Source organism: Anas acuta, chromosome 21, assembly GCF_963932015.1.
Source record: "Anas acuta chromosome 21, bAnaAcu1.1, whole genome shotgun sequence".
In the NCBI taxonomy this organism is placed as follows: Eukaryota; Metazoa; Chordata; class Aves; order Anseriformes; family Anatidae; genus Anas; species Anas acuta.
The window spans coordinates 7898449-7909541 of record NC_088999.1 but is presented as its reverse complement, the minus strand read 5'-3'; the positions used below and the strand labels follow the sequence as shown (position 1 = coordinate 7909541).

Genomic DNA, 11093 nt, shown 5'->3' with positions numbered 1-11093 from the left:
TGCAGTGCCCGTGCCGCAGGGCAGTACAGCAGCAGAGACCACATCTAGTAGAAGCCCAAAAACCGGGAGGCTCCCTCAAGCACTCAGTGTCGCAGTCCCCCCCTTGTCCTGCTGCCCTTTCAGTGCACGTCCCAGCAGCTTCCCAGGTCAGAAGAGCCCCCACAAAGCGCACACCAGGAGTTTGGGAGTTATAAAACTTTATTTGCTTTTTGGTAACAGGAGCTCTTCATTTGCCGGGAAGGATGATGCCATCGTACTGCGAGGAAAGGAGAAAGAACCACGTGAGGCAGGGAGAGGCACAGCACCCCCGGGAAAAATGGGCACCAGCCTCACCCCAAGCAGGCAGCCTCAAGGTTCAGCACCAGCTCTCCCCCCTGAGCTAACCGCCCCGCTGTGAGTTTCTCAGGGGGGGTTTTGTTCAGAAGAGCACTGAGGTCAGAGGTGGCTCTGAGCAGAATTAACTCAGCCCCGTTACAGCTCCTCATCTGGTGGCTCAGCAGGAGCGGGCTGGGGTCCCCCTCTGCAGGGCAGGACCAGCGCAGGTCGGAGCAGCGTGGCTCATGAAGAGCTACCACACCAGCTGCTCTCCCCTTCCACCTCTTCAAAAAAAGGAAAAAAGCCACCAGCGGCCCATTTCCACAAATCTCAATCTTCTAGCATCCCCCACTCACGATCCAGGCAGGGAGAGCTGCGGGCAGCCAAACCCCAGTGCGGGTTTTATTGGGTTGCTCCATCCGAATCATTCAGCAGCGATTAACGCCCTGCCCAGAGCCTCGCTGCACCCCTTCCGCAGGGAAAGGCAGAGCAGCCACGCGTTTTGCTGACACTCGCTGGGATCTCTCGGGCTGAAAGCCACGAGGCCGGGCCCTACCTTCTGCTGGAACCAGCGCATGGCTTCCTCCTTCCCGATCCTGTGCTTGGCTCCGATGTTGCCGGTTCTGCGCTTCTTGTCAGCGATGCTGAAACCGGGCCTGCCCAGCACCTGCCAGGAGAGCAGCGGCACCACGTCATTCTGGCATTGATTTGCTTCATTAACACAAACAGTGCTAGGAAGGAAGCCCAGAGCTCCCAAACCTGCAACATCTCGCTCTCTGGGTCATGTTCAGGACATAAAGCATCATCTTCCTTCCCCAGCCCCAACGTAAACTGAAGTGTGAGGAACTCCGAGCAGGCAGCTGAGCCCATGGGGGCAGCTCCTCAGCCGGACAGCCCCACACAGACACGGCTAACCCAACGGGAGCGGGGCAGACGCGCTGCTCCACACCCACAGGGCTAACAATCCAGCAGCGTTAACAAGAGCCAACTGCCAGCCCAGGTTCCTTCAGCAGCTTTCACACAAACCCAATGAACACAAAGTGGGGAATACGCACCACGTAGAAGTCCAAGCCGTAGATACCGATACTGGGATCGTATTTGATGCCCAGGTCGATGTGCTCCTGTATGCCAAAGCCAAAGTTCCCAGTGTCTGAGAAGTTGTTTTTTCTCAACTCATATTCTCGCACCTGAAACACGCGTTACCGGTCAGCGTTTTGTTATTGACTGCAGACAAGTCCTGCATGTTCTAACTGCTACCGGACCCACAACTTGCTTACGTGCTGTTAAGCCTTCACCCCCAAGATTTTTATCCCACAGCCTGCTCAGGAAGCACAGCAGCAGACAGAATCTCCACAGATAACAGCAACTGCACCAACCCGCTCTTAAATAAGGAAGGAACAACAGCCAAGCAGAGAACAACGCAAACGCAGCAGCCTGGGGATCAGAGATGCCACCTCGACCCTTAAATCCACAACTGACCCGTAACCAGACCAGCTGCAGCATTTCAAAGCCTCTTTTCAGCCGATAACAGTTTGTTTTGTTCTTTCACAACCCAAAGACCCGGCCCCACTGCTCACCTTTAACCCCTTCTCCAGAATCTCCTCTGCTTTGGCCCCACGAACCGTGCAGTGAACGGCAATCTTCTCGTTCCTCCTGATGCCGAAGGACCTGACGGTGTACCGCGCTGCGGGCAGCAACAACCACACTCAGAGGCTGCTCCGAGAATCCCCACCCGGGGACTCGGAGCTGGCTCACAGGCACCTGCGGGATTACTTAGAAGCAAAAAGCCCCACGAGAACGGGAAATCCTGTGCGACGGGGGCAGAGCTGCAGCCACCCCCGGCCTGCCGGGCACAGCCCCCACCTGCCCGGCCCCCAGCTCGCCCCGGCAGGCCTGGGAGCGGGGCTCCCCTCCCGGCTCAGCCCCCCCCGCCGTGGCGGCGCCCCCCGGTGCCCGCTCACCCTTGGAGAAGACGGGGGTCTGCCCGGTCAGCTGCTCCAGCACCTTGGCGGCGCGGGTGAGGCGGTCGCCGCTCTCCCCGACGCAGATGTTGAGGCACAGCTTGCGGATGCGCAGCTCGCGCATGGGGTTCTCCTTCTCACCCTGGTCTTGCTACGGAGAAACGGCGCCGGGGTCAGGCCGGGCACCGGCACCGGGCACCGGGCACAGGGCCCGGCCGCTCCCCGCCCCCGCGGCCTACCCATGGCGGCCGGCCCCGCGGGGCGCCCCGCCGGCCCCTTCCCTCCCCGCTCCCTCCCCGCGGCTCCCCCCGCTCCCTCCCGTCGGGCGGCGGCGCGGAGAGGCCCCGCCGAGTGCGGATGGCGGCGGATGGCGGCTGCCGGCCCGGCCCGGCCCGCAGCGGCCGCTACTCACCGCCATGGCGGAGGCGGGGAAGAGGCGGACCCCGCCCCGCCGCGGGGCCTTATGGGGCGGCAGCGCCCCCTGGCGGCCGGAGGCCGGCCCCGCCCCGCGCCCCCTCCCCCCCCCCGGGCTCGTTGCCCGGCAACCGCGCGCCCCCGCCGCCATTTCGTGAGGCGGTGGCGCGGGGACGCGCCCCGGGAGGGGGCCCGGAGGGTCCCGGGGGAGCTGGGGGAGTCCCGCAGGGTCCTGGGGGGCTCCGGGGGGGTCCCGCAGGGTTCTGGGGGCGCTTTGTGGCCCCCCCCAGCACCCTCCTACCCCGCGGGGCCGCCGGGATCCTCAGGACCTGGCACTGGGCACCCCCCCCCCCAGCAGGGCACCCGCACCCCCCCCAGAGAAGGGACCCGCACGCCCCCACCCCGTGTTGTTGTGGAGAAAATTTATTGTGTGGCCGTGACAAAGCACTAACACCCCCGCCCTGTCCCCCCGCCGCCCCCCACCCCTCTCTCCGGCCCCCCCGGCAGCCCCCCAGCGGGCGGCCCTGCTGGCTCTGGGGGCTCCCCCCCAGCCCAGGGCTGCAGGCTGCCGCTGCCAAACGCCGCGTAGAAGACGAGGCCGAAGACGTTGAGGGCTGCAGCCACGATGAAGGTGTTCCTCCAGCCGGCACGGGGATCCTGGGGGAGCCCAAAAAAGCCCCGATGCCATCACCCCACTGTCACCTCCCCACAGCGACCACCCAGCGGCTGCCCCCCAGACGGCCGGCACCACGCTCAGCTCCATCCCTGCTGCCACCGACACCACAGCGCAGGGCGTACACAGAGCCGCTGCCTGTGGACACATCTCCTGCAGCTCCTGCCTCGGCAGCTTTGGAAACATCGTGTGCCGGGCTGGATTTAGGGAGCGTTCCTGCTCGGCGCAGAGCTCTCCCCTCACCCCATCCCTGAATACACCCGGACGGGGCCATGTGGGGCCGTTCTGCCTGCCTGACTCATCCCACGTCCCCATAACGGGGCTCTGGCTTGCAGGGGGCTGCGGGGTGTGTGTGTGCTGTGAGGGGGCTGGCTGGGGCTAAATTCTGATGCAGTGCAAAGGAAGCAGGCTGTGAGAGCAAAGCTGCGCTTTCTTCCAGGGATATGCCTGTGGGTGGTAGCCCCAAATTACCTGGCTGACGAGAAGCCCAACTGCAGTAGGTGCAATAATCCCTGAGATTATGCCAAGGGTATTTGTGACTCCTAGCAGGAACCCTGCGTACCTGGAGGGAGGAAGCAAAGATTTCCTGAGCGGGGCAGAGAAGAAACTGGAAAGAGGAGCAGGTGCTGCCAGCCCCTTCCCTGCAGTGAACAAGGCCACCGAGATCCTCAGCCAGCAGAAACATCTTTAAACTCATCTGCATGAGCAGCGCCTGCCAGCATGAGCAACGCTAACATCTTCCTTGCAAGTCTGGGGGATTTTAAGCCATTATTTTACTCCCTGGCTTACAAAGTGACTCGCTGCAGGAGATGAGGGGAGCAAGGAGGAGCTGCAGAAGCTTTGGGGGACTGGGCACAGGCAGAACACAAAGCCAGGGAGGGGACGAAGGACAGCCCCGTTTACCTGGGGGCTATATCGATGTGGTTAATGTTGATGCCTGCCCCTGTCATGCTGATTATCGTCAACGCCAGCGTTAGGAGGACCACGGCAGCCGTGGAGCTGCAGCCGATGTAAGGCACAGCCACCAGGAAGATGGAGGGGAGCAGCATCCCTGGAGAGAAGGGAACATGTTTTATTATGTGCCACATGGGCACGTTGGGAAGGCTGCACAGCAGATGAAAGCCTGTTCCTACCCAGTGCTGAGAAGAGCTTCCTGACAGCTGCTGTTCCGAGCACCCGCCGGGCCAGGAGGAAATCGGCCAGCAGCCCCGCCAGGATGTGCCCCAGCCCGTTCCCAATGTAGGGCAGGGAGGAGAGGAGCCCGTTCTGCACAGCAGGAAGCAAAGCAACACAGCCAGGGGCTCGGAGGCTGCGGCACTGCTGGTCCCAGAGCCACAGGTCCTCGGGAAGAAATATCCCTGAGGAAACTACGTATTTCCAGCCTAGGGAGCAACCAAGGCCCATGGCTGCTGCGGAGACCAGCCTCAGGGCAGCACTCACCTCGCTGAGGTCGAAGTGGAGGACGCTGCTCATGAACGTGGGCATGGAGGTGAGCAGCATGTAGAACAACCAGTCTGTGCAGAAGCAGGCAATGGCAATCGCCCAAAGAGGCAGCGACTTGGCCATGGCCCCGAGTGGGAGGGAGAGGCCATGAGAGCTGCCCTGGAAGGACAGCCATCACTCAGGGCTTCCCCTCCTCCCGTCCCCTACAGGCGGGCTGCCCAGGCTCTCCTCGGCCTCTCCACCTGCTGCTGAGGCTGGGACCAGCTCTGGCTGTGTGCGAAGCCCAGCAGCACCACAGCAGTCCCCTTACCGGTGTCTGCAGTGTGCCCAAAGGGTCTGCGTGTACCTGGTGAGCCAGCGACGCCACGATGTACTCCCGCTCCCCGGCACTGATCCATGGGTGACTCGCGGGGTCCTCGTACACGAGGAGGAACCAGCAGAGGCACCAGGCACAGCCCACGCCACCTGTGGGGAGCGGGGCTCTCGGTGGGTACGATGAAGCAGAGCTGAGCGCCGCTGGGGGAGGCTGGTGTCAGTGAAACAGGGCGCAAAGGATGGAAAGGGACAAACTCCCCCGAACCCACTGCCTGTGGTGGAAGGGGCTGGCTCAGTGGCACGATGGGTTCCGCATGTTTCCTTACAGAACCCCAGCAAAAAGGGCTTCATCCTGGCCTGGCGGGTGAGAGGGGAGCCTGGGGTTGTGTGGGAGGTCAAAGGGAGAGGCTGGTCCTACAGGGCTCAGGGGGGAAGCCCTGGGAGCTCTGCCTGCAAATGCCCTGCGGCGGGGCTGGAAGAGGGACAGGGTGTGGTGGGTCACCACTCACCAAAGATGTAGAAGACGAGAGGCCAGCCCAGGCTCTGGCAGATGAATCCAGCCACGAGAAGAGCAGAGAAAGTTCCAAAAGTGCATCCTAGGGACCAGACACCAGAAAAGGTGTTTTAAAGGGGCTTTAAAAAGGGAAGAAGGGGGTGAGGGAAGGGCCTGCGCTGACTGAATTGGTTGGGAACGTCCTCACGCCTTACCAGCATCAGCGATATTCATGAGCCAGCTGCGTTCCAGCGGAGGGGCCCACTTTGCCCAGAGCGTGTACTGGGCTGGAAATATCACCCCCTGCAACAGAGAACGGGGAGCGTGCAGGGAAGGGGCACGGGGAGCGGCACCAAGGGCCGACCAGCGCCGCGACCGACCTGCGCCAAGCCCAGCAGCGCCTGCAGCCCCACGAGGAAACCCGCGCCGAGCTCCGCAGCTCGCGGCACGAGCAGGGTGAGGGCGGAGGACAGCAGCAGCCCGCTGCCCAGCACCAGCTTCCCCCCGAGGAGCCCCGCGCCGTAGCCGCCCAGCGCCTGCGTGAGGCCGTAGCCGTAGAAGAAGGAGCTGAGGACGATCCCCTGGGTCTCGGCGCTCCAGTTGTAGGCAGGGGCCTGGCGAGGACGAGGAGCAGGAGTCGGGCAGGGCTCTCCTTGCCGGGCACGGACGGTGCCGGGAGGGAGAAGCCAGCACGAAGCCAGCCCCAAGGCCACCGAGGCCACCGCACGAGGCTTCCCTCAGCTGCTCCCGAGCCTGCCCTGAAGCACGGCCGTGCCGCGGCGGGGGGGTCCGGCTGCTCCCTGGCCGCCCCCGCTCCCACCTGAGGCAGCCGCGGGCCGGGGGCGCTGCGGTTGGCGCTGGGGGGGCCGCCGGTGATGGCGATGATGGCGATGCTGAGCGCGGCTCGCAGCGCGTACGCCACGAGCAGGGAGCCGTGAGCCAGCAGGGCCAGGGAGCAGCGCGCCGAGCACAGCCCTGCGGGGAGCCGGCGTCACCGGGGGGCACCGGGACACCGGGACGGCACCGGGACCCCCCTGGCTCCCCCCGGCCCCTTCCCCCCGGGGCTGCCGGCCGTACCGGAGCTGGGGGGCGGCGGCGGCCGGGGGAGGAGGGGGGAGGCCTCGTGCGGGGTCTCCGCGCTCCCCCCGGGCCGCTCCATGCTCCCGGTGCTCCCGGTGCTCCCGGTGCCCCCCCCGCGGCGCTCCGGGCTCCGCGCCCCCGGGCGGGGCGGGGCGGGGCTGGGGGCGGGGCTGGGGCCGGGAGCTGCCACGTGCAGCCGCTGCAGGCCCCGCCCACCGGCACAGGCCCCGCCCTCGATCCGCTCAGGCCCCGCCCACCCGCTCAAACCCCGCCCCATCGTTAAGCCCCGCCCATCCCCTCAGGCCACGCCCCCGCTCTGCTCAGACCCCGCCCACCGCCGCATGACCAGCGCGGTGCGCGTGTCACGTGATCATTCAAGATGGCGGCGCTCGGTGCGGCGGTGCCGCTGCTGCTGGGGCTGGGCCTGGGCCTGGGCCTGGGCCTGGGCCACGCGGCCCCGCCCGTGGTGCTGTGGCACGGCATGGGTGGGTGGGCACGGCGCGGGGGGGTGGGCACGGCACCGGGACGGCACGGGGGGGTGGGCACGGCACCGGGCCGAGCCGTGCCGTGACAGCGCCGTTCCCTTGCAGGTGACAGCTGCTGCAACCCCCGCAGCATGGGCTACATCCGCGGGCTGCTGCAGCGCCGCCTGCCCGGCACCTACGTGCTGTCCCTGCGCATCGGCGCCTCGGTCCTGCAGGTAGCGAGGGGGGGTCTGGGGGTGGGAACAGGCCGAGACCCGGCCCCGGGGGGGGCCGCAGGGGAGGCCCGGTAATTGTTGGTAATTGGGTACCCCCGGTAATTGGGTGCCTCGCGAGGGAACCGGCCCGATTGGAACCGGCCCAGGCAGTGCAGGGCGTGGGGCCCCGGTTACAGCCTGGTCCCGGCACCCGTCTGATCCCAAGGGGCTCACTGCACAGCTCCAGTGTGACAGACACAGGCTGCTGCTGCACCTCTGTGTCCGTTCTGCGGAGCCTTGCTAAATTCCTTTACGTGGTCTGTCAGAATAAGGAGCAGTGTGTGCTATTCACTGGGACCTGGAAGGGGCAGGTGGGGGTTGATCTGTACATAACGTGTGTAAAACACGATCTGAAGGAACTGAAATTGGGAAGAAGTCTGGGGAAGTGCCCCTGCTCTGGAGGAGGCAGTTTTGCAGGCAGAGCAGGAAGAACGCTGTGCTGATGGGAAGTCTCAGGGCCTGAATTCCGTTTCCATCATCCTGTGAAGGTGAAGGGCTCTTTCACAAGTGGAGCTTTTAGTGCTCAGTTTGCAGAAATGAAAATAACCTAAGCCATGGTAAAGATACCAGCTGTGCTTCCTCATCTGGCTGCCAGGACGTGGAGAACAGCTTCTTCATGAACGCCAACGACCAAGTGAGGGAGGTGTGCAGGCAGCTCGCCGCGGACCCTCACCTGAAAGGAGGCTACAACGCCATCGGCTTCTCCCAAGGAGGGCAGTTCCTGTAAGCTGACATTTCTGTTCTGCCTCCAGTGATGGAGTTTGGGGGGGGGGGGGGGGTTCGGTTTTGATTTTGAATTCTCCTGAACTACTGAGCAGATGTAGATGGACAAATCCCTTCCTAAAGGCAGGAGCCCTCTAAAGGAGGGGAGGCTCCAGGAGGAGACTGCAGCAAGGCGTGATTCTCCAGGCAGACATGGCCGGGGTGCCTGAGCCCACGCTGAGCAGTGATCCTGGCCGGGGTGCTCGCGGCGCTGACTCGGCTCCTCCTTTCTCCGCAGGAGGGCGGTGGCCCAGAGGTGTCCTTCCCCTCCCATGCTCAATCTGATCTCCGTTGGGGGGCAGCACCAAGGTAGCGTCCTCTTACCCTGTCTGCTGGGGGGGGGGGGGCTCTTGTTGGCAGCAGGGGCGAGGTGTGTGACCTCCTCCTGAGAAACAGCCCTCCGGAATCAGGCTGTGCCTTTGCTCTCCAAACACGGTGGCCGCCTTTGGCTCAGTCGTTGCCTTCTGGCTTGACTGGCGATGAGCAGGGACGTTTGTAAGGAGGTGACTGCTCAGGAGGATTCCCACACGCTTTGGAAGCGCGTGGGGTTAGTTGTGCCTGGAGAAATGTCTGGGTACGCAGTGAAGCCTTGGTGCCCCTAAACCTGCTGGGTCTCGGGGTATTCCAAAACTGGCACGTGCAAGGCTGAAGCCCTGGGGAAGGGCAGCGTGAGGTGTATTTAGGGAGTGTGCAGGTAAGGGTAGCTGGGGATAGATTTCGTGTGGTCCCTGGGATGTTCCATGGCTTGGGTCTGTTTCTCTGTAGCGTGGGGTGGGGGTGTTGTAGGGAACCATCCCCACACACCCAGGGAAGGCGCGAGGCGAGCTGGAGAACATTCTGCCCCCCTGCATGCCCCCAGCCTCCAGAGCAATAACCTCAGCCCAAGAACATCAGCCACTGCCTCTGCTCGTTAGTGCCCGGGGCAGGAGGGCTGTCTAACGAGATCGGGGGATTAACGGCCTCCTGATCCCCTGCTAATTCCTGCCACCCCTCCGTAAGAGGCCGGTTCTTTACCAGCCGGGGGGATTAAGGGATTGCAGCCCGGCTCAGCGGGCTGTTACGTGATGTCCCCGTCCCCCAGGCGTGTTCGGCTTTCCGCGCTGCCCCGGGGAGAGCTCCCACATCTGCGACTGGATCCGCAAGACGCTGGATCTGGGCGCCTACACGCCGGCTGTGCAGGAGCAGTGAGTACGCTCGTTGGGCTGCAGGGGCGTGAGAAGCTCCGGGTTCCTGGTCTGATCTCTGCTTTCTCTTCCCAGTTTGGTGCAGGCGGAGTACTGGCACGACCCTTTGAGGGAGGAGGACTACAGGAAGAGCAGCATCTTCTTGGCTGACATTAACCAGGAGAGGGTACGCAGCTGCCCCGTGCGTTAATCCCAGCAGGGCAGCAGCAGCAGCGAGCTCCTTGGTGTTCTGCATGGAGTTCAGAGGGAGCGTTTTTTGCCCTGCACCCCAGGAGTGTACACAGTGTGTGCCCTGGCAGCTTTGTGACAGAAACCAGAGCCAGAGCAGCTCCTGGCACTGCTGGCTGGGAGGATGCACCAAGTGCCCGGCCCACCTGGCACCTTTCTCGGGGCGACCCCTCGCCCTCCCCTGGCAGGCAGCAGGGCACCGGCCCCTTCTTACAGCCTGGGGACGGGGCTGAACGCCACGAGCAGAGCAGAGGCAGAGCACAGCACAGCACAGCACCTCCCTGCCTCCCGGGCTGGTGCAGGCTGGGACTCCCTTCGCTGCTGCAGCGCGGTTGGAGCGGGCAGGTTCCTCGCTGCTGTCCCTCGCGGGGGCTGCTCGGTGACTCGGGCCCTTCTGTGCTGCTCTCACTCAGGGCATCAATGAGACGTACAAGAAGAACCTGATGGCTCTGAAGAGGTTTGTGATGGTGAAATTTCTCAACGACACGATGGTCGACCCGCCGATCTCTGAGGTGAGGCAGCAGGGCGGGGCGGCTGCTTTCAGGCGGGTTTTGGTTCTTGCTTGCTCAGCTCTGCTCTGCCCTTTGGTGGCAGAGCTCTGAGGGGCAGGCTGAGCGCAGAGGAAGCCAGGAAGTCCATTTTGCCTTCCGGGAGCCCTTTGGTGACCGTTCCCCTCTGTTTCTCCTGGCAGTGGTTTGGGTTTTACAAAAGCGGCCAAGCCAAGGAGACAATTCCGCTGAGGGAGACGCCGCTGTACACAGAGGTAGGTTCTGCTGGGGCAGAGCTTTCTGCAGGTGCCACTCGATTCCCCAGGAACGGTGTCCCCAGGGCCTCCAGGAGCTCTGAACCCCCCAGTCCTGCTCCTCTCACATCTCCGCTGATCCTGGGGCACGGCCTCCCCTTGCCAGGAGCCGTTTCTCTCCAGGCCAGTCCCTGGTGGTGGTTTCACACCTGGCTCAAGCTCCCTTTCCACATGTTTAATGGGCTTGGCTCCTTTTTCAAGCCTTGTTGTAAACCAGAAGTGACCTTTTCCCCTCTCTGAGGAGAAACTTTAAGCTCAGAGGCGGAAGCTGCTCCAGCCGGCCAGCCCCTCGTGCTGCAGCAGCAGCCTGTGGCCGGCAGCGCTGCTCCCTGAGGGGCTCCCCAGCTGCTGCTGCAGCCCTCAGGACGCTCTCAGCCCATTTCTCTTTTCAGGACCGCCTCGGGCTGCAGGAGATGGACAAAGCCGGGAAGCTGCTGTTCCTGGGGGTGGAGGGGGAGCACCTGCAGTTCTCGGAGCAATGGTTCTGTGCCACCATCCTCCCCTTCCTCCAGTGAGCCTGGGGGGAGGCACCACGGGGGAGCACCCTGGGGGGCTCCCTGTAGTTAATGCAGCTGCTGCTGTGCACGAGCACTGCTGGACAAGGCTGCAGGGAGATGGGGGAAGGGGTGGGGGTGGGGGAAATGAGTCTCAGGGTTGAGCCCCGCACTGCTGCTGAAGCACTCC

General features: G+C 63.9%; 3 protein-coding genes across 5 annotated transcripts; 1 reads left to right on the top strand and 2 right to left on the bottom strand.

Annotated features, from left to right (window-relative positions):
* Positions 1-180: 180 nt before the first annotated feature.
* RPL11 (ribosomal protein L11) lies at positions 181-2806 on the bottom strand. The gene is made up of 6 exons (XM_068657647.1): positions 2689-2806; positions 2277-2427; positions 1893-1999; positions 1371-1502; positions 872-982; positions 181-256 (listed from the first exon to the last, which is right to left on the bottom strand). Exons 1-6 carry the CDS (start codon positions 2692-2694, stop codon positions 227-229), a joined length of 537 nt encoding a protein of 178 aa, XP_068513748.1. The 5' UTR covers positions 2695-2806; the 3' UTR covers positions 181-226.
* Positions 2807-3288: 482 nt separating this feature from the next.
* Positions 3289-6870, bottom strand: LOC137842937 (probable small intestine urate exporter). Of its 3 annotated transcripts, none has more exons than XM_068657643.1 (11): positions 6692-6870; positions 6435-6589; positions 5995-6228; positions 5830-5917; positions 5631-5717; positions 5153-5393; positions 4804-4877; positions 4497-4629; positions 4267-4414; positions 3835-4113; positions 3289-3347 (listed from the first exon to the last, which is right to left on the bottom strand). In XM_068657643.1, exons 1-9 carry the CDS (start codon positions 6771-6773, stop codon positions 4288-4290), a joined length of 1221 nt encoding a protein of 406 aa, XP_068513744.1. In that variant the 5' UTR covers positions 6774-6870; the 3' UTR covers positions 3289-3347; positions 3835-4113; positions 4267-4287. The 3 variants fall into 3 exon arrangements, with proteins under 3 accessions (XP_068513744.1, XP_068513741.1, XP_068513743.1); XM_068657640.1 differs by having other exon boundaries at positions 4804-4965; positions 5153-5271; positions 6692-6860; XM_068657642.1 differs by having other exon boundaries at positions 3300-3347; positions 3835-3925.
* Positions 6871-7018: 148 nt separating this feature from the next.
* Positions 7019-10985, top strand: PPT1 (palmitoyl-protein thioesterase 1). Its single transcript, XM_068657646.1, has 9 exons — positions 7019-7179; positions 7285-7394; positions 8029-8156; positions 8434-8504; positions 9277-9379; positions 9455-9545; positions 10021-10119; positions 10299-10370; positions 10802-10985. Exons 1-9 carry the CDS (start codon positions 7074-7076, stop codon positions 10922-10924), a joined length of 903 nt encoding a protein of 300 aa, XP_068513747.1. The 5' UTR covers positions 7019-7073; the 3' UTR covers positions 10925-10985.
* The last annotated feature ends 108 nt before the right edge of the window (positions 10986-11093 follow it).

Bases quoted from the DNA above. Each gene is read 5' to 3' on its own strand.
- RPL11 (XM_068657647.1), bottom strand. The intron at 2,000-2,276 runs GTGAGCGGGCAC...TGCTGCCCGCAG, and splicing joins GACCCCCGTCTTCTCCAAGG to CGCGGTACACCGTCAGGTCC. The intron at 257-871 runs GTAGGGCCCGGC...CTTTCCTCGCAG, and splicing joins TGCGCTGGTTCCAGCAGAAG to TACGATGGCATCATCCTTCC.
- LOC137842937 (XM_068657640.1), bottom strand. From the start codon at position 6,773: ATGGAGCGGCCCGGGGGGAGCGCGGAGACCCCGCACGAGGCCTCCCCC. The intron at 5,918-5,994 runs GTCGGTCGCGGC...TCTCTGTTGCAG, and splicing joins CGCTGCTGGGCTTGGCGCAG to GGGGTGATATTTCCAGCCCA. The intron at 4,114-4,266 runs GTAAACGGGGCT...AAAATCCCCCAG, and splicing joins CACATCGATATAGCCCCCAG to ACTTGCAAGGAAGATGTTAG.
- PPT1 (XM_068657646.1), top strand. From the start codon at position 7,074: ATGGCGGCGCTCGGTGCGGCGGTGCCGCTGCTGCTGGGGCTGGGCCTG. The intron at 7,395-8,028 runs GTAGCGAGGGGG...TCTGGCTGCCAG, and splicing joins TCGGCGCCTCGGTCCTGCAG to GACGTGGAGAACAGCTTCTT. The intron at 8,505-9,276 runs GTAGCGTCCTCT...CCCGTCCCCCAG, and splicing joins CGTTGGGGGGCAGCACCAAG to GCGTGTTCGGCTTTCCGCGC.